At 41.1% G+C, this 21,812-nt stretch overlaps 1 protein-coding gene across 1 annotated transcript in view; it reads left to right on the top strand.

The window, feature by feature from the left end:
* The window catches only part of PAWR (pro-apoptotic WT1 regulator), an 81,607-nt gene that overhangs the window by 38,376 nt on the left and 21,419 nt on the right, over positions 1-21,812 (top strand). Inside the window, exon 3 of the mRNA XM_040554014.1 lies at positions 1,768-1,896. Coding sequence (XP_040409948.1) covers positions 1,768-1,896 — 129 coding nt within the window. The remainder of the gene's footprint in view (positions 1-1,767; positions 1,897-21,812) is intronic.

Below are 21,812 nucleotides of genomic sequence, written 5' to 3'. Positions count from 1 at the left end.
ATCTTAATTCTCTACCTGAACAACTTGGAGGCTAGCAGAACAAAAGTTTTTTCTGGTTTTCTAACAGCATGTCATTCTTCATCTGCATGACATTAATCTGAATTTATGTGAGGTTCTCCCTTAGCCTCAGAGGTCTTTCTGAGCAACGCTGGCTTCACATGAGCTGAAGATGACTTCGTTTCTTGTTGCAGTGAAGGCATAGATTTATTTCTAATTTTGTCACTTCAGAATGGACTATTAGGATAGTGAGATAAAATAGGACACAGACTTAAGTTTATATTACCAAAATTTGTAACTGTTACAGTTTATAAAAGGTAGAGGATGTTGATTTAAAGATCAACTCCTAGAATGTGCTGTGACAGTGTTTTTTAAACTCTCCGTTAGTAATGGGCCTGAGAGAACCAAGTGAAATATTTTTGATTTATAATTACTTAATTTGAAAAGATCACTTCTTGAAAACATTTTTTGAGTGTATAATGATTTAGATGTGATAGTTTTTCAAGTGTGTCTTTCCTTTGTGATAAAAGTAGGCAGGTCTACATTAAAATGTTGATTAAAAGTATACTGGTGAAATTGCGTTAGAATTCTGGCGTGGGTGGGACTGCAAAGAATTTAAATGGCCTTTATTTGGGTTAACTTATGTTCAGTTTTGGAAGCATATGCCCTTCTAGTTTGTCAGTTTTCCAGCACTTGTCACTGTGGAGTTTGCTTTGCAGCAGCCAAAGTTAGTTTTTTTTATACGCTGATGTGATTTTCAATTAGCAAATAACTGTGGTTTTTCTTTTCAAAAAATACTGCATTCCACCATTCTCATTGTATGCTTTTGCCTACTTTTGTGTCCTCTGGAAAAACTGATGTCAAAGATTGTCCATATCTAAGCCTCAGAATGGTGATTTTTTTGTGTGCATTAGAAACTGGCTTTCAAGTCATTTGACATGTGCCTCCATACCCTTGTAGCCCAGCTCTCTGCTTCTCAAGCTATTAGCCATTCATCTAGAAGCTTTTTTTGAATGCCCTAGAATGGTTCATTCTCTGCGTTGTTTTAGTGCAGAGTGCTAGCTTGTGATGTTATTTTTTTGGGGCTTCATGTCTGCTTCAAGATAGTCTTCCAAATAACTAGATTGTAGTTTTTCTTTCTGTAAGGTTGTGTAAGTTAAGCTAATATAGACCAGTCTAGACATAGCTGACTTAATCCGAAGGTGGTTGAGCTCTAATGTTTCTGCCCTGCGTTTCAGAAATCAGAAGTGTTTCTGAATTTTTTTTTGTACTTTTTGTGTCTCTCCTATCAGCAGTCAGTACTTTAGAAATGTAATCTTTTGAACCAAGTATTTCAGTAAATCTAGTATGAAACATTAGTGGTGTTCTGTACCTCTTTCAAATCAGTCATGTAGAGGTAAAATTATTGCTCATGACAAATGGGATTGTAAAATCATAGAATCATTCAAATGGAAGGGACCTCAGGCACAGTCCAAGCTCCTGCTCAAAAAGCAGGATTAGCACTGAACTCAGACAATGTTGCCTAGGGCTTTGTCAAACTGGATCTTAGTTTGATTATTTCTTTTTTGTGATTAAGTAAAAGCAGTTAGTTGTCAAACTTTATTCTTGTACTGGAGATATTAATATCCATTTAAAATCAATTAAACTTTCTGAAATGTAAAATTAATCTTTGAAAATATTAAGTCACTGATGCATGAATTTTATGAAATGTGGGAAATACATGAAGCAACATAAAAAGACAATTTTATAACTGCATATTTTTGTTTTTAGAGCCTTGATGAATATGAAGATGATGAAGCAGGGCAGAAGGAGAGGAAGAAGGAGGATGCTATTACTCAGCAGAACACGATACAAAATGAGAGTTCCAGTGCAGATACCACTGGCTCATACTTATTACAGGTGAGGTCTTAATACTTTCTCCTTTTGGTATTTTACTCAGTTCTTAAACTGGTGTTGCCTTCTTTTTCGTACTCCTACTTAACAGTAGATTATATGATTTATGGAAACAGACATGAAATTCAGAAGCTGTAACATATCTAGAAATAGAGCATAAGGTTCCTTTCCCCAAACTCAGCATTGCTGAGACTCAGCTCTAACAACAGGATTGTTAAGATAAAGGTATAAGTGTCCACCAAACACTCATTTGATATGAGATAGAGAAATGTGAAGATAAGTGAAAAATACCTGTGGGTTTAGAATATTCAATTAATTGGAGGTAAGCTTTTCAGATCAAGACCCTTAGAATATGAAACAGTCAAGTATTGGCTGCCTGCATATGTGATTATTGGTGCTTTCCATGCATTCAGTATGGATTTGGTAGGTAGGAGCAGAGGTAAAATTATCTTCTTCCATGCAGTATTCTGCTTCTTTTTGTTGTCCTCCATTCTGTTCCCCAGAATCACTTGTCTCATCCATTGTGCACCTTTCACGATGTTTCTTTGCACAGTCCTGACTTGTCCACTCTGTCACAGCCTATGATTCTGATTCTGGTATTGAAGCAAACACACGCAGAAAACACCTTGCCTCTACAAAATCTCTTCCCCCCCTTTTTATTCTCCAGTCTCCTTGCAGTAGGTGATACTCTGTCCCTTCAGAGGCACAGGAGGTTGGGGTCAGTTGCCATCTATTTCCATGTGATTTCTCCAAGGTGTCTCAGTGAAAGACATGGGGAACACAACTGCTTCTTTTTCCTGTGACTGAATGCTGCAGAGGAAGCACAGCCTATAATACCTTGCACAGCCCCTCTCAGCTGCCTCTTCTCCAAGCTAAGGAATTCTGTTTTATTTAGCTCTTCCTTGTACAGAAGACGTTCAATAACATTCTGTACTTTTTCTGCTTTGACTCTGCTTTATTTGGGATCAGGAAACAGAAATGAAGAACATGTTCAAGATTAAGATTCAGATAAACCACTCTACAACCGTGTGCTCTATTTTTTTTTCTGCTTCTTTCCTGATAGTTCCTGCTAGTCTTCCTTCTCAGTGTTGCTGAGCACTGAGTTTACTTTCTTTGTTTGTGTGTCTGTTACAAGTTCAACATTTTGGGTTTATCCCTGAGTCATCGTAGCCAGCTCATATTCATGCACATGTAAGTTGAGATGCATTATTATCTTTTTGCCTCACTTGGTGCTTATGTACACAGTATTTCACCTACTGTTTTGCCTCCCAGCCACTCCTAATAGAGAAGTCCTACATATTTCAACAGTTGATTCTGTTCTGAATAGCATCTGTGGACATCACCTCCCCAAATGTATTGAAAAGCACAGGTCCCAGAATGAGTTCCCATGGAACTCTTTCAGGTACTCCATTCACTTCAATAGCTGGCTGTCAGGTCCTACCACCGTTTCATGGCTTTTCACCGCTAATTTATTCATGGAAAGATATCATCTCTTATTCCAGTGTAGTTTAATTTCTTAAAAAAAAGAGGGGGGCGAGAAGGGGGGAATGCTGAAATTCAGTCGACTGTCAACCAAATTTCTCTTCTGGACATCTTTTGACATAGTTACACTTCAGAAATCTCGTACAGTTTTGTATTTTACAGGTGCCCTGGTGACTCTTCCAGACTATATCATACTTACTTATTTACTTCCTAATTCTGTTAGACTCATTAGCACCACTTTATTCAGAATAAATACCAAACTTACTGGTCTGTAGCTCTCTGGTCCACTCTAGAAACTTCTTAAAGATGGTGACTGTGTTAACGACAGCTACAAGGGCAGTTTTAAGTGAGAGATTAAGTGAAAAGAAAATCATGAGGAAGTCAACATGGATTTACCAAGGGGAAGTAATGCATGACCAACCTGATGGGGTTCTACAATGAAATGCTCAGCCTGATGGATGATGGCGAAGCAGGGGATATTCCTAGACTTCATTAAGGTCTTTGGCACTGTTCCCCCTAAGATCTTCCTAAAAGAAGCTGCTGAAGCAGGGTCTGGATGAGCAGACAGTGAGGTGGATCAAAAAATGGCCGAACAACCAGACCCAGAGGTGGCTGTGGTGCAGTCTCTACCTGGAGATCCCCAGGGGTCAGTACTGGGTCCAGTCCTGTTTAACACCTTCATTAACAACGTGGATAACAACTGAGGGCAGAGTGCACCCTCAGTAAATTTGCAGATGACACAAAACCGGGGGGAGTGGCTGACTCACCAGCGAGCGGCCTGTGCTGCCATCCAGAGGGACTTTGACAGGCTGGAGAGGTGGCCTGACAAGAATCTCATGAAGTGCAACGTGGAGAAGTGCAGAGTCCTGCACCTGGGGAGGAACAGCTCCAGGCACCAGTATAAGCTGGGGGCCACCCACCTGCAAAGGAGCTTTACAGAAAAGGACCTAGGAGTCCTGGTAGACACCAAGTTGAACATGAGCCAGCAATGTGTCCTTGCCACAAAGGAGGCTCGTGGTGGCCTGGGCTGCATTAGGCAAAGTGTTGCCAGCAGGTTGAGGGAGCTGATCCTTCTTGTCTGTTTGGCACTGGTGAGGCCACACCTGGAGTGCTGTGCCCAGTTCTGGGCTCCCCAGTACAAGAGAGACTTGGACGCAATGGAGAGAATCCTACACAGGGCCACCAAGATGATGAAGGGACTGGAGCAGCTCGCTTATGAGGAAAGGCTGAGAGAGCTGGGACTCTTCAGCATGGAAAAGAGAAGGCCTGGAGATGTCTCATCAATGTCTGTACGCACCCTGAAGGCAGGGTGCAGAGGGGGCACAGCCAGGCTCTTCTCAGTGGTGCCTAGTGCCAGGCCAAGAGGCAATGGGCACAAACTGGAACACAGGAGGTTCCCTCTCCCTGAACACCAGGCAGCACGTCTTTTCTGTGTGGGTGACGGAGCAGTGGCACAGGCTGCCCCGAGAGGCTGTGGGGTCTCCTCCTTGGAGACCTTCAAAAGCTGCCTGAACGTGGCCCTGGGCAGCCTGCTCTGGGTGGCCCTGCTTGGGCAGGGTTTGGGCCTGGTGGGCCTCAGAGGTCCTTTTCAGGATTCCTCATTCTGAAATGTTTTTATACATTTTGGAAGTTGTTTGTCAGGCTTTTTTTTTTGTTGTGCTCTGCTTTCACTTTTTCAAGAAGCATTCCAGAAGTTGTCACTTCGTTTCCCTAGTGTTATTATTATATAGTATTTTGACTGTATTCCCATGTCCCTGTTTTTTCATCCATATATTCTATTCATTTTGACCAGCAGTCTCAGTTTCTCTTTAGCAGACTGCCTGCATTAATTTTACCCTGCACAGTTCCAAGTTTGTCACCTCCAAATTCAAACAGGCACTACTTCTTTGCTGACAGAGCACAGCAGGGGTGTCTTGTCACTGACAATACAGTGTCCCAGTCCTTGGATCTGGCAAAGACCCAGGCTGCCTCATGCACAGAACAGATGGAACCTTAGCAAGTTGAATCTGCTAAGACTTAATCAGTGTATTACTGACTGTCAACTCGCTTTTAATAGAATATTTTTATGAGTGGCCCAAACTTGAAGAGAATTTGACAGTGTTATTTCAGCTTTGATGAATTAGTTTCATTTTGATGGTACACTGTGTAACAGTGGAGCCTCATTCTGTTCTTAAACAGATCTAAGAACTAAGTCAACTCTAGTTGGTTTAACCAATATTTATTATCATTCTACCTATTAAGCAAAGTAACTGCATTTCTTCAGTTACAGACTTTTTCACTGACTTGTCCATTCTATGACCATTTTATGAAACTTGTAAATAATTACTGTGACATTTATATGGGAATCACAGATAGTAATGACTCTGTGTCTGATAGACAAAAATATTGCTGAATGATATTATCTTGTTTCTAGTCCTTAACCTGATCTTTCAGCTTTAGTTTAGTTTTATTTTAGCATTGTGGGCAAAATGCAGTTTTTGAAACAGCTTTGAGGGCTTAACTCTGTCTGAATTTGAAGTCCTTGATCCAAAGCACAGAGATGTGAGATTTATTTAAGAATAGATAGGAGAGTGTTTTTTCCTGAAGCAGGACTTATTTTAGTTGAAATCAACTTACTTTTTTTTTTTTTTTTAATTGGAAATGTGGATGTGGTAGGTCTGGCAACTTTATCTAAACATGAAAAATACAGTGCAATCAGAACTGTCATTTAACTTCAGCAAAAGATAGTGTGGAAAGCTTCACCTCACCAGTTGAATCAAAACTAAATCTACTCCCAAACACAGAACAAGTGTGCTGACTGTCTTGCTTAATTTTTCTGCTATATTTCATTGTGCAGCTCTCAGCTTGTAGGTCAAAATGTTGCCAAATACTGACTGAAGTGTATGGGGATGCAGGCTAGGAGTGGTAATGCTAAGGACAAGCAGTAACTACAGCTAGGAATTGTCGGAGTCTGGCAATTATACAGGTCCATCTCTTGCTTAGCAGAGAGGGTAAAATTAAAAATAGTGCAAAAATATTTGATAGCAATGTCTTTCTTGCAGTTGGACAGAAGTGTTGTTATATTTAGGGTAACGTCTCAGTTGAGGAAGGGGTTGATACCTACTCAAAATAAAGATAACTTACATCAAAAAACCCTACAAGAGTTGGCTGAAAAAAATGATCAGTCCAATGAAGATATTTTTAAAAGCCTCTTAGAACACTTGATGAGTTCCCGAAGGTGGAAAGATGCAACTACTGTGTTAATAGTCAGAACATATATATATATATATAAACCTTGTGGGTGTATATATAAAAGTATATATATACACACATATCTATATGTAAGGCCTTATCTTTTTGTATCAAAGAATTCAGGTTGTGCTGATACCATGGACAACTGCCTCTTGGAATTCAGTGGCTCGGGGAAAATTTTAGGAAACTAGATGCACAAATAAGTGCCCTTCTTGGTGTAATCCTGTTCAGGAAGTGCTAATATTGCTTTTGTGTCATGTTAGAACTGATACCCAAGTGTGACACCACATTGTGTCTGTATTACTTTGTGGTGTTCATGGAAAACCAGAGACCAAATTGGGAAAATAATGAGAAGGTTAACCCAAAGCCTATATATATATATATATATAAAAATTTATTAAGAAAGGAGAGTGAGAGTTGGCATTACAGTGGCTGTAGTAAACTACAGAGGGATGATATATTGATATATAGTAGAGTTTTCTCTAGGGAGAAAAATGGGGTAAAAAAACATTCCTAAGGCAAATCAAGCTCACCATAAAAGTAAAGCTTGCTTTTTTCACATTGTGGGTGATCTATTAGTGTGAGAAACTGCGTGGGTAAATGTGTAGATTCTCCGTTCCTTAAAACCTTCCAATCGGCTGTGGCTGTTTCTTGTTTTTTTTTTTTTTTTAATTTTTCTGGAAACGATGCCACAATCATACAGAGTGTCATTTTCAATACACTGTAGTAGTTTGAAATCCTGTGTTTTGTGTTATCTTAGCTTCCTTTCTGCTCACGTTTTATTTCAGATGTTGTAGTGTCTGTGAGTGCTGATTGTTGTGCTAGGCATTGTGCGAACACACACAAAAATGTCATCTGCTCCGAACAGTGTGACATTTAAGTATAAGATGTGGGAATAGTTGAGTAAATATGTATTGGCAAGAGCACCGAGAAACAATAAGGTATTTGAGATCTGCAGAGTTATTTTGGACTTTGGCATCGGGATAGGGTTTATTGTGTTCTAGATGTGTGTTTTTCTCTCCGGTGAGTGATGACAAAAGGAGTCTGACTAGATCAGATGTAGACATCTAAAATTAGATGGGCTGAATCCTTTTCTCTCCCTGGCAGACTTGGACCAAGCGTGTCAGAATGTTTTGGTTCTAAAGGAGTTGGAAGTGGGTATCACATTAGCGATAGTGTGAGATACCAATTTTCGTGCATTCAAGCATGAAAAGAGGATACTCCAAGTCAGTTAGCTAATGAGGTTCAACCTTTGTGAAATAAATACTCCGAACCCTTCAAGTGAAAGGTAATGATCTACAAAAATCAGAATGTTTTAGAACATCCTGCCGTAAAATGGGAATGCTGCTCTTCATTACTGTCACACAGCAGCACAAGTTGTCCGGTTAATTTCTTAATACCTGCTTAAGGAGCTGCAGCTGATAACTGGCACAGTCACCAGTACCTTTGTGTGAGGAGTGACTGACAGAAGTCTCCACAGTCTTCTGCTAGACGACTGCTTTTGGATTTGTATTCCTGGCACGCAGCTGGTAGGGGAATTCTGCTTCTCAGAAGTTCTGAAGTCTGGGACTCCAGTGGGAGATGTGACTCATGCTTTTTGTTAAGCCACACCTGCTGTTTTGCTGTACCTGATCACATATTGCGTACTGCTGTGGAGCCCAGGAACTTTCTCAAGGCCCTTGGGCTCTACTTAAGAGATTACGGTCATCTTGTTCCAACCATTAATTTGTTTTTGTGTGTGCTATTGTAATGGGCATTTCTTGGAGTTCCCGTATTGCTCATACATTGTGTAGCAACAAGAAACTCAAGAAATTTCAGGATGTTCACTCTTAACAAATGATTTTATGGAAGATTCAACATCCGTAGGACATACTTGAGACAGTTAAACATCCACACTGGAGCACAGTCAACAACACTAAAGAGATTTGCTAGGCAAAAGATTTCATTAAATTTATAAGACTGAACCTTGTGGTTATTGACATACTGTATCTTGCATCAGATTCCTAAAATAAATTGAATTTCTGTGCACTGTGTGACAGGCTAAAGCTTGATCCTAGTGCTGTGTTCCTGTGGAGCTGCTAATCCAAGACAACACAGGGGGAAGTTGCAAAGTTGCTTTAGTTTTCAACTCATAATGCAGACCTGCATACACAGTAGTATTGCTACATCTCGGGCTGCTGTCACTCCTCTCAGTAATTCAGGTTTTTGTTCTTTACAAGTGATTAGCTTGTGATAGGTGTTTGGGTTATCATTCTGTTTCGTGTAGAAACTACCTGGCACCTTGAAAAGAATCTTTCTGATGGGAGATGAGGATGGGATGAAATTTTTGTTCTCTACAAGAAATGGATTCTACGTAAGAATGCAATTTGTACTTAGTCAGCATTCACCTAATGATATAACTGCGAAATTATGCCACAGCTGATTGGGTTCATCGTAGTTAACTTCAGCAGCGAATAGGTCAGAGTGCTGGTGAAATCCCCTAAACTTGATTTATTAGTGCGACCATGCAGTTACGACTTGCACATTCAGTCGTAAGTCATACATGAGCATGTAAATTGAAGGAAAAACATGTATGATCTTTTTTTAACCTTTTGTTCTAAGTAGGCTTAACATTTCTCTGACGCATTGCGGGCGATTCCTAAAAGAAATGCAGCCCAAGGGGGTTCCCACAGAAGCACTCTGTGGCAGTTATATTTGCTTAAATACTGTCTTTTGCCTCAGATGTGGCCCAGCACGTTGAAATTCTCAGAAGCAGCTGTGCACGCCAGTGTTACAAAGCTGTAAATGTTTAATAGAGGCACCTTACAAGCTATGCTGAAAGCAATAAATAAAATCAAGTTAGGGAATGAAAGTCTCTGGTGGCTTCTAAGCTGTGTGAAAAGCCACGAGGAATGCAGGGAACTGAAGTATTACGTGGATCTCCATTAGGAAACAGCTGAAAACCTGCTTGGCACAAGCATCCCAAGAGTTTTCTGCTTGAATCTTATGCCAAGAACATGCTGCCAAATAAGCTTCTTAACTTGCATTGCAGTTTATACCTGTCTATTTTGCGTTTACTGGCTTTTTATTTCGCAAAAGAGTGTAATGACATACAGCATCCCTTTGCAATAGCTATTATCTGATGTAGTAACGATGTTCATATCTATTCATGCCTGACCACAGCTTTTCAGTGTTTTCTATCTAGGTTTCACATAGTTCTTGCAAAGGAGAACTGTGTGCCTGCATTTAAGAGTAATAATTCACCTTTTATAAGTATATTTTCATGGTGTTACTTTCTGTTCATTGAGTTATGCTACAGGAAATGTCCCAGTTTATTAAGACATGCTTTTATGTTTTATGCTATATTTGTTCAGATGTTAGGCCAAGTATTATTTTACATAATAACATGATCATAATACTGGCATACTTCTTTAAAAAAAAAAGATTAAATATTTAAATATTAATATTTAAAATACAAAAATATGTAAATTAGGAGAAGCTGTATTTGAGTGTATGAAGTTGTATGTAGTTGTGCAAAATCAGATTGTAGGACTCTGGTATTTGACAGTTAAATTACCAGATAATGTTGGGTTTTCTCTTTGCAGATTAACGACATGATCTGTCTCACAGGGATGGTACAAAACCAGTCATTTGTATTCACAAAGCACTTAGACAATAACGGTGAATGCAATAGAAAGACTCATGAGGAAATTTCATTGTATGTCCAAAGTGTTCCCATAGGATGGATTAAAAAGTACTGAAATCCAGCGTTCAAACATTGAAGCATCACTTATTTATTTAATGCACTTACATCTCAAGTAGGTTTTCCATGTGCAGTGGTTTTAAAGTGACATTAGGTACAGGGGATTTGTTGCTTTGCACAGTTCCTGACACGAACCAGGTACTTCCCATGTTTACCTGAGATTTTTGGCATGACTTGGGACACCCAAATTATTCCTTTGGTCTCTCTAAGGAAAATACGAACCCAGGAATTCCATCTTTCCACGATCATGTATGATCAATCCATCACGCAAACAGCCTATGGTAATACAGGCACATATCCAGAGCAGTTTGAGTACACCAAGTGCAGTAAATACGGCATGGTGGCTGCTTCTTGAAAATGCAACAAATGCAAACCCTGGGCAGTACTCACAGAGTACGGTGCTTTGTGTGGTGTGTTAGAGGTCTTGTGCAAAAATGTGTCATGTTATGACACCGTGAGAGGCAGCGTCAAACATGTAGCTGTAAGGATTTGAATAAAAGTTGCCTAAATTATTGACATTCTGGTGCTTTCTGGGCTGGTTGACTTTGCACTCTGAATAATTGTTTTGTAATGCGTTTTGTCTGTAGTGTTGGAGACTGGGGAATGGGACAAAAAATGAACGTAGTAGCTTCTTCATTAAGCCACAAGGTCACTGCTCTGAGTTTAGGAGTGATAATGTTGCATGGTGGTCTTGTCTGGTATAATTGGAGTCTTTATATACACTGAGTTAATTGTTTTGCAAAAACGAGGTTGCTAGATTTTAATTAAATTGTGTGCGTGTTGTTATTGTCGCTTTTGTAAAAAGGCAGTTTTAAGACAGTGGAATTCCTAGCTGAATGGGCTGCATAATCCTCATGGCTGCGGCAGCACAGGTTTATTTGCCAAAATCTTCCTCCTGTACCCTCCTGTGAGCAGCCTGTGTGTGTGCGGTGCTGAGCCACGCGCGTTTGGTAAGTCTTGCATTCCCAAAGGATCTGCACACGCTCAGCAAGTCTGGTTCAACTCTATCGCACGTGTGCTACCGGACACTGCTGCTGGTGAGGAATGCTTTAAACAGCCACGTCAGGAGCATTTAATTTAGTAGAGGAATCATTCCAACTTCAAATCTCGTTTCAGGAACGCATTTCACTCCCGGTAAATAAGCCAAACGTACCCATGAAGTCTTTTCTAGTGGAGTAGTAGTTCCTGTGTGCACACCCACAGTGATTCGTTGCAGGACCCGCGTGAACACTGAAGCTGAACCAAGCCTGAGCGGTGGCTACTTGCTGCTGCTTCAGGTTCTCAGCGGTGCCTGGCAATGGCAGGGGTTTCAGGCACTTCCTAAATCCTTGTGCGGACCCAATGGGAAGCAGAGATTGTACATTATGATTTCTTTCTTGTAGCTTGTTAAGTTGTGCTGTGATCTCTCCATTAAGATTTTTTTGCTTTGTTTGCTTTTCCTTTCCTATTTTCTTATCTCCAGATGTTGTTGCCATATACTCAGCCTGTTTTGAGCAGGTTTTTGTTCTGTGGTTGCTGTTTGTTTCTTTCACTGTTGACTTCATGAAGTTACGCTCCAAAATTGCATAAGCTTGCACATTAGCCTTTATACGGCCAGAATGAATAGGAAGCAGATTCTCAATTTCTCAGCTAATGCTTTTGAGCAGTCAGCAGGGGCCTCATGTCAAGGAATTCATTTTCCCACATGCGTGCTTTTTTGGACTGGCATCACTTTTAACTCAGATAATTGAATGCTGGTTTGGAAAGCTTCTTTTATTCCCAAAGGAGTCAATGTGGAAATTCTGCTCAGCTGTCAGAGACGATGATGTCTAAGTGGGTATCTCCTCCCAGTCTTAAGATTCCTTGAATAAAAAAGGTGACCCCGTGGAGCACACACTGCAGCTGAAGTCTCTGTGGGAAGAAGAGCCCTCTGGTAAATACAAGTTCGTTGAGCAGGGAAGGACTTCTGCCATATCTTATTGTGCAAATAAATGACCACCGTGACTGATGGTAAAAGCTTCTGTAAGATACAGAAGTGCTCGGGGTGTGGGCACAGGGGGGAGGACACTTCTGCAAGACCCTGTGTGGACCAAAGGGGTCCTGCTGAATGCCCTTGTGCACAGGGGAGGGGGAAAAAGTTACTTAGTATTGCAGAAAGATGAGCAAAAATGTATGCAGCTCTACAGAAATAGGCGTAGCAGTACTTGTCAAACATTTTTGTGAGGTGGATCATACCTGCAGGTTATTCACAGTAAGTTACAGAGGACAGCAGTGGTAGTTGCTCGCCTGGGCTTGCGCATTCACGTGCTGCCTAGTCCAGTTCCCCAGTGGGCTGAGGATGGGGTAGAGGCCCCCTTCTCACTGTGACCGTCGTCCAGTGTAAATAACGTGACAGCCTGGGAGGGAGAAGGACTCCAGGATCCAGAGTTGTTTGGTGGAACCAGTCTGGCTGCGTTTATACTGCTAGAAAGCACAAGGCCTGGGCGTCAGCTCAGCTCCTGCACCGCTGATAGTGCCTGTGGCTTAATGATTAGCAAGACTTTCTGGCATGGTTCTGGTTTGTGCAACCTAGTGCTGTCCTGTGTCGTACCCAGGGACTGTTTGAGGATTAATGCACCAGGAACCAGCCCTTGTAGCCAGTATGAATGTTGCAGCACGGGGTTTGGTTGCCTGTGTAGTGCTACTAGAACCTTACTAGCCTCTGCGTTCCCAAAAAAAGCTCTGTGCCCTTCATCCGCACATTGGGGGTGTGCAACACAGACCTTGGTTTCATGCTGTGAAAACACTACTGTGGGCTGCCATTCAGCCCTTGCATTATTTTCAGCTGCTTTTAACTTTAGGGGTTAAAAACCGCCACCGCCGATAAACAGCACAGATGGTTGTGGCTGCACTGGAGAAGTTGGGTTTGTGACGAGTTATGTTTCTAGTACATAGTGTGCAAGCCACTGCGTAGACAAGTCAACACGTAACTCACCCACAGATAGGTTGAAAAAGTTACAATGCTTGGGAAGTGTGAGATGAATCCCATCGAAAAGAACTTTGAGAACCTGTATTTTGTCTTTTTGTGCCTCTGGACAGAGGCTAGTGTATGGTGAAGTGGAGATGCACCTAGTTCCATGCAGGATTTTATAGTTACACTTGCTATAAACCACCCCAGCAAATTATGCTTCTGTTTTCACTGTTGTCATGTCTACTGTGGATTTCATAGCACAATTCAGCTCTTCTGTGACTAGAGGTCCTGACACTACTTTCTTAATTTCTCTGAGCTGTAAAGGTTTATGCCCATTTGAATTCTCTCTTTTAAAAAATGTTCTCATTTCAGTGACGGGTAATGTGTGTGAGATACCTACCTGTGCTACGTGCTGGAGGTCTTCAGGTTTTTGGCAGCAGTATTGATCCTCTCTCTCTCTTTTTTTTTTTTTTTTTTTTAAATAAATGGCTGACATGCTGCATTCGGGAGCTTTGTTCAAGTGTTTCCAAGCTCCCATTTTGTTTTGAAACCCGCATCTTCAGTTTACTACTGTGCAGTGCTGATCCACGAAGGCTGTACACTGCTTATAATCACTGTCTTTCTGATGATGTTTCCAGCCCTGCTCCATCAGTGAGTCACTTCAGGTGCTGTCAGCCTGTTTTAAGCAGCTCTCCTTGTCGTGTTCTCTGTTGGAGTGCCTAACTGCTTGTCCTGCGCTCTTCTGTCTCTTTGTGGTTGAACATTGCTTGGGTAGAGAAATGAAGAAAAACGGTTAAAGAAAAAACTCTGCTCGTGCGTTCAGGTGTTTATAGCTTCCTTATTTTTTAAGCTGTTTTCTTCTTGATTGTACTTGACTTCCCCAGGAGTTGCTTGATTACCTGCAGGTGTCTTTAATTTTTTCCCCTCGCTTAATGCCCTCAATACATTGCTTCTTGGGTAGGAGTTGAGGGTCTTTACTGCCTTGTTAGACATCTGATTTGATTCCCTAGACATTCTTCCAGAGTTTCTCAGAGGCCTCCTGGCTCTGTGTAAGCAGGGAGATGACTCAGAATTCTTTTGGCTTCACGATGGTAATCCCTATCACTTGCATCCAGGTGTTGTAGCATGTCTGTGTTACTTCTTGTTTGAAGTCCCTGTTAATTATATATTAATTAAAGGCTGTAGTTAAGGCTGTAAAAAGTAATTTTAAAGCTCACTTGTATCCAGAACTACAGAAAGTTAACTTTTCCCTGACTGAAATCTGTTTTTTACAATCTGTTTTTTCCCCCTGCTCCTTTGGGGGTTACCTGACTGTACAGGCTGATCACTTGCTGTAAATAAAACTTTCACTGCATTTCTTTCGTTTTCTCTTACCCCAGTGTCTCCTTTGTCTGAGCATATCTGTAATGAACAATTTTGTTTATTCTGCTTTACAAATTATATGTAATAATTTTGAAACTTCCCGGACATAGTAAAGACATCATATAGTGTTACTTAAATCACAGAACTGCCAATGAACACAAAAGTAATATGCTGCAACTAAACAGGAAAAGGTACACCATATAAAAATACGTACATGTAAGTGTATGCAATATAAATACAGCATGCCTTCCAACCTTAACCTCTCTGTGAGTCTGTGAAATTAACATCTGGTTTGAAGCTGATTAAGAGATAGGGGTGAACTGTAAGAACTAATAAACTTTAAAATCCTCCATTTGTTTGTATAAAAATGCAACTATGTTTGTAAATCTTATCTACCAAGAAGTAGCCCAGAAAGTTAGGCATTAAACTTTAGTTCATGTTTTCCAGGCACAGAACTACCGTGACCCACATATTTCAGTGAGTTTGTTAATAGAAGACATTTGCACCTTTGCAACTGTGGAACTGTGTAAGATTAAAAAAAATAAATAAAATTGTAGTAGCATGATGTGAAATCAGCCTGACCTCCATGTCGTGCCGCAGTTGAATAACTGGTGTACCAATATACTGGATTTTTTTTCCTTCACAGTTGGGCAGCTGACTGATAGTTGGATTAGCCGCATTCGACCCAGCAAAGTGATTTGGGACAGGCAATGCGTGTGCTCCAGAATGCTTTGGGGAGCATGGTACACAAGCATTTTGGTAGTTGGGACAGAGTAAGTGTGCATGCAGCAGCTGCGAGCGTTACTGCCCACGCTGCAGTCTGGCTGGCTCCTCACCAAGGCGCTCGAATATCCTTGAACCGTGCTTCCCAAGCTGGGTGTGCGGGAACATTTGAGTCACCCGGCGGCAGCCAGAGCCCGAGGGTTCCCCTGGATCCGGGCAGGTCTTGGGAAGAGGCATGCTTTGCCCATTGCTCCCGAGTTCTGGAAAAGCAAAACCTACATGTGAGCAAGATCTGCACGCAGGCGTGTTGGATGTGCAGTACTTAATTGAGGCTCTGCTCTGTCGGGCAAAGTGAGCACGTTGCTCATCTGCAGTCCAGAACCACACACACATTACAGAGAACTGCATGCTTGCAGAAGATATCAAAAAATAATTAATTGAATAGCTTTTCTCCCCAAAGGGTTGCACAGTCAAGAAAGAGAAGACCTGAAACCTGTTGGAGATGCAAGGATTTTATATGGGCTGCAGTGAAAGGGTCTGGGAAATTCCAAGTGTCTAGGGAACTGCTAGCTCATGATGCTAGCCTAACTTACTGTTATGGTACAGTACCATACTACCTCTGAAGTGGTGTCTTCTCTTTGGGTCTTGTTTGATATTATTTCATACGTATATCAACATATATTCTTGTCGTTTAGATGTATTTGTATATCTAAATGTGTAATGTAGATACATACAAACACGTATTAAAAAAGACATTACATATACGTATAAAAGAACTGAATGCAGATAAAGATGTTTGAAGGCAGATGCTCTAATAGATCAATTTACTTATAAAACTTAGCCTTTTATTTGCTATCCTTCCTAAAGAAAGCATTATCCTTGTGTAGATCTGTAATGCCATTGCCTTTCCACTTCTATGAATGCCTACCTGAATCCATCAGACAGTATTTCAGAAACAGGTGACTAGAAGCTGTATTAACCTTAAATTTCCTCTCTTTAGTATAGATAAAGAAATTGTATTCCTCTTCTCCCCTCTGACATTTTTGTTAGGTCTCAGTTGTCTACGCCAGCTGCCTCACAGGGAAGAGATTGTTCTTTATTGCTGACCTGCGTTTAAATCTCTGGGTGCTTCATTATCAAAATAGCTCTGACTATTGCATTTGAATTTCCAGAATACTGGAATGTCTTTTTCCTGCTCAAAGATTTATTAATTCTGGTACAATTCTATTCACTATGGCATGTTTTGAAAAGATCGGTTGGATGTAAATTAAACAAAGCTCTTTTAAAATGTGTTGGTTCCTGCTTGACAGAGTACAAATCAAAGGAAGATTAAAATACGATGCCAGGCTATTTCAGAACAGTAGGTCAGCTTTTATTTTTGTTTGATCTTACCAGGTTCCTGTTTCAGTTTATTTTGTAACTGATTAATAGGTGGTGATAACTTCATGCTTTCTTAACAGTTTTAGAAATAAAAGCTCATTTTTACAGTGGCTGCTTATAAAAGAGATTTACTGGGTGTGTAGAGTGTTTAAGGTCAGCTCTAGGAAATCCACGCCAGAAAAAAACTAAAATGTAATGATTCTGAGCAGTAGATGTAAAATCTTGGCAGCTAGTTGACTAAGAGGAGGGGAGGAAGCCTGGGATGGTTTTGTATGTACAAGGCTTCTGCCCAAGTAGAGATTTAGAAATTGCACAGCTACAGGGGGTGCAAGTAGTTCAGTAATATAACTTGAGGCTCTAAAAAAGTACCTTGGAGTGCTTCTAAAAGGAATGGTTTCAGTGGAAAAAACCTTTATCATATTGGGGTGAAATCGGTGTTAAATTCCATGGAAAACTTCTCTAGAAATTTTCAAATGGTTTAGAATCAGGAATGGAAAGTAAGTGGTACCCTCATGGCTCTGTTACTCCTGCGAGATGCTTTTTCATGGGGAGTTTGGATGGGAGGGAAAAGTGGCATACCTCATTTTCGTTCCTCCCGCTATTCGCAGCGGTAGTTATTTCTGGCTTGTATTAGCATCGGGTTGCCTTTCAGTTAGCCAGCATTCAGAAGTAATCTTACGTCTAATAGCTGAATTAGACGTAGGCTGCACTGCAGAACGTCTGTAGCTGCTGTTTCCAAGGAAATGGCAATAAAAAATTGTACTGAACCTGAGAAGAAAGCAGTTAGAGTTGATCAAGATGTGATTCATGTTGGAGATTTGAGTTAACTTGATTGCCTGGGTGGAAGTAGAATCCACCTGTTCCTTGATATAAAAAACAAACAAACAAAAAAAAACCCCTTCCTCTGGGCAGTGAAGTTGTATCTGCTCCCATCTTGAGGAATATTTAGGAAACTTCATAAGGAAACCTGTATTAGGATTGCATATGAAAACTAAAATGGTTTTGATGGCCCGTTTTCAGTCAAAATTTTACCTTACATGTTGCAGCAATATTGTCATGTAGTCAACATGTGAGTTTACACCGGTATTGTCAAATTCGACGACACTGCCTGTGTTATACATACCAGCATTTACACCAGCATGCCCCAGCAGCCTGTTTTGATACAGACAATTAGCTTTATTTGTTTGTGAAACTTTTAAGTAGTCTTCAGGGTATCCCAGTGAAATATTTTCATAGTTTGGCTGACTTCTAGGGTTTGTACATGTTTTAAAACAATGTTTGTTAATACATTTTAACTAACGGATTTGTAATGGTAGCGTTGGCTTAACATCTGGAAATCTTTGTCAGACACTTGTAAACACGGACAACTCTATTTATTTAAAGCCTGATGACCAGCCTGTTCATCTAATCTGTGCATCGTCTGGATGAAATACCAAGATGAGCCAGGAGGAGAGAAGGGAATTAGCAAAGTTGCTTACCTCCTAGTTCGACAGAAGTTAAATTGGCAGTAAGTGGTTTCGTTAAAGGAGTGGTCTCAGCTGCCATTTGTGCCCTCGTGCTCTTGTGTAGGTGTGTGTTAGGCTGCGTGGTGAACCAGATGGAGCTCGTCTGCAGTGAGACAAATCTGTGTTTTTTCCCTGGTGATTTCACACCCCTGGTGCATTAACTTGTGGCTGTGCAGACATGACTGTAGGCACGAGGAGCAGGATCGGGGGATTTGTAGGCATGGGGAAAAGGGAGCGTGGCCAGTTTCTGGAGCAGTGCTGACTTCTGTCTGTCTGCAGTGACCTTGCACTCCCACTTGAGATGGAGTGAGAGCAAGGCCACTTGATTATAGAAATTATTAGTGGTAGTGTGATGTTAAAAGATAATACAAGATGCCAGATATCATGTGCAAGAAAAGTAATTATTTTTTTAAAAGAGACTTCCAAATAAACTGATCTGTTTATTGCTCATAAAGAATCATTTTGACAAATCATTCATTTCTGTAGTAATTATTGTAGGTTTTAAATATTGGTGAAAACGCAATTTAAAACAAAATAACAAGATTTGCAAATTACTATATTTATGCATGCCTAATGGTCTGCTTTTATGTTATTTTTTTGTAGAACAGAAATATTCTTCCTTTCCCATCTCTATTTCCTGCCAGCCTCTTCTGGTTCCTTGCACCATTTTTGGAGAAGATCACAAGCTGTAACAGATATTTGCATCATTTTAAGAGTTTTTAAATAGTTTGAAAGCTTAAACTAATTTTTGTTTAACAGACACATAATGTTGATTTTAGTGTAGCTACGTATATACTTGTTTTTGTAGCAACCTTTGGACAAATAAGACACAAAAATAAATTTCATAATGTGAGAACAGAGACCAAAAAATGTATTTCCCTGGTAAGGCATCACTGCCTTAAAGAATGAGTAGTTTGTATTTACACGGGAGAATGCAAAATAACAAGTCACAATTCACAAAGTCTGCAATGTTAGTTTGGTTATCAAAGTATTGATGATAGGAAATTGTTTTTATGCATCATTTGCTGTATATTTTTAACTTTTTGTTCATTTCTAAAAACAAAACCAAAAAAAAAAAACTACCATAGAAACATCTGCTACAAAGGACTAGTTAGTATTCTGCTGTGTTTTTTTTTTTTTTTTTTTAAGTTTTAACAGCTGTCATTTGTAGCAAATGAGAGTATTTGCTGTGAACTTTGTTCTTGAGCATTTGTTTGCTTTCCCAGCTTTCTTTTTCTGAATAACTGGCATGTCTGAAGAGTACCGGCAAACTTCTAGAAGCCCTCTGTTGAGGTGCATGCACAAGTCTGTGTGTTTAAATTGCTTACCAGCCTGTATTTGCACTTACTGGATGAAAAAGTCTCATAAATTTGTGGTTATAAGATGTATACATTGCATCCTTTTGGTGTCTAGAGTAGGGAACAGGCACCAAGGCCGAGGGATTTCTTTGTACAAGGAAACGTGTGCTTCACTGGACTGCAATGTCACGTGCAAATTCTCCCCTTTTTTCCATTTTTGCTTTTCCTGGCATGTTCACCGGAGAGCACAGCCATACTGTTGAGGCTTCAGCATTTTCCTTAAAAAGAAGCTGTTTAAAAAATGAAAGTTGAGGAAGCTTAGAGCCTGAAGTTCCCATTTGGTCCAAAAGGCTGAGTCACTGCTTTGAGGAAGTATAGCATAATCCGGGGTGAAGATTTTTTCCAGCAGTATTAGAGGACTGCTTTAAGCGTCTCGAATGAGCAGTGCAGCATGTTTTAAATGATTAACAAGAACTTTTCCACAACATAGCAGCAAAAAAGGTAATTTTATGAATATGTTTGTTATCTTTTGACCAGTCAGTTGAGTGAGAAGGTTCACTGAGTACAGGGGTAAAAAGATAATCATAGACTTCATCTGCAGTAGGAAGTTAGTGCAGTCCTGTAGAAGAAAATCTGCAGTGAAACTTCCAGTGCTGAGGTGTTTAGTCTGCTTGATTTTTATTTTTTTTCCCTCTGACAGTGTTTCTGACCTTGTGGCCTGAACACCTGTGAGCATTTGGAAGACTTTTACAACACATCTCGTGCTTTACTTTCATCCAAAGGGAATCCGGTTTGCACATTCTGAGAAAGCTTCAGGATAAGATCTGGAGCACAGGAATAGGAGGCAGTTGGGAGGCTGGTTTTGAGAGAACACTTGCGATCTGTGCTAAAAGACCAATAGAGATGTAGCACGGGCTATAGGAGCACAGAATCACTAAGGCTGGAAGGGATGTCAGGAGGTCTGTAGTCCAGCCCCTGTGCACAAAGCAGGGTCAGCTAGAGAGAATTGCTCGGGGCAGTGTCCAGTTGGGTTTTGAATTATCTGCATGGGTAGAAACGGCGTAGCCTGTCTAGGCATCCTGCTCCAGTGCTTGACCTGACAGTAGAAAGAGATTTTTATGTCTGAGTTTCCTGTTTTTCAGTTTGTGTTCACTGTGCCATTTTGCTGGGCACAACTGAGTCTGCCTCCATCTTCTCTTTACCCCATCAGCTATTTATACACCTGGACAAGATTCCTCCTGGGCCTCTTCTCCAAGCTAGACGCTCCCAGCACTTTCAGCCTCTCCTCATATGTTGGATGCTCCAAACCCTAATCTTCATGGAGCTGGACTCACTCCGGTACGTCTTTGTTGTACTGGGGAGCCCAGAACCAGACCCAGCATTCCCGCTGAGGTCTCTCCAGGGCTGAGCACGGGGGAAGGATCACCTTCCTTGAACTGCTGCCAACACTCGTCCTGGTACAGCCCAGATCCTGTTGGACTTCTTTGGGCAGACTGCTGGCTTGTGTGGTACCTGGTGTGCACCAGGACACCTAGATCCTTTTCTGCAAAGCCTACCAGTCCCACAGCACATACTGATGCTTGGGATTGTTCCTCTCCAAGGTGCAGGACTTTGCATTTCTCTTTTTTGAACTTCATGAGGTCTTTGTATGTCCATTTCCCCGCCCTGCTAGTGTCCCTCTGCATGGCACCACAGCTATCTGATGTATTAACCACTCCCTCCAGCTTAGCGCAGTCTGTGAATGTGCTGAGGGGGCACTTCGTCCCATCACCCAGGCCATTACCGAAGGTGTTGAATGGCCCTGGCCCCTGCATCAAGCCTGGGGCACGCTGCCCGTGGCTGGTGTCCAGCTGGATGTCACGCTGCTGCTCTTCACAACCCCTTGAGCCCAGTTCAGTCACTTTTCAGTGCACCTCACTGTCCACTCACCGTATTCCATCAGTTTGCCTGTATGTATGTTATGGGGGAAGGTGTTGAAAGCCTTGCTAAAAATCAGGATATAAAACATCTGCTTTCCCCTTGTCTCCAGAGCTTTTCCCTTGTCATCTCATCGTAGAAGGCTGTCAGGTCAGCCTGGCTTATTCCCCCTTCATATATCCATGCTGAGTACTTCAAATCACCTTCTTTCCGTAATAGATGGGTTTGTTCCATCGCCTTCCTAGGGACAGAGGAGAGGCAGCCTGGCCTGTAGTTCCCTGGATCTGCCCTTCTTGAAGATAGAAATACCATTTGCTTTCTTCCAGTCTTCACAAACCTCACCCTACTGCCAT

The sequence above is a fragment of the Cygnus olor genome, chromosome 1 (assembly GCF_009769625.2).
Source record: "Cygnus olor isolate bCygOlo1 chromosome 1, bCygOlo1.pri.v2, whole genome shotgun sequence".
In the NCBI taxonomy this organism is placed as follows: Eukaryota; Metazoa; Chordata; class Aves; order Anseriformes; family Anatidae; genus Cygnus; species Cygnus olor.
Note: the sequence above shows the minus strand (reverse complement) of the source record. Positions and strands in the feature narration are given on the sequence as shown.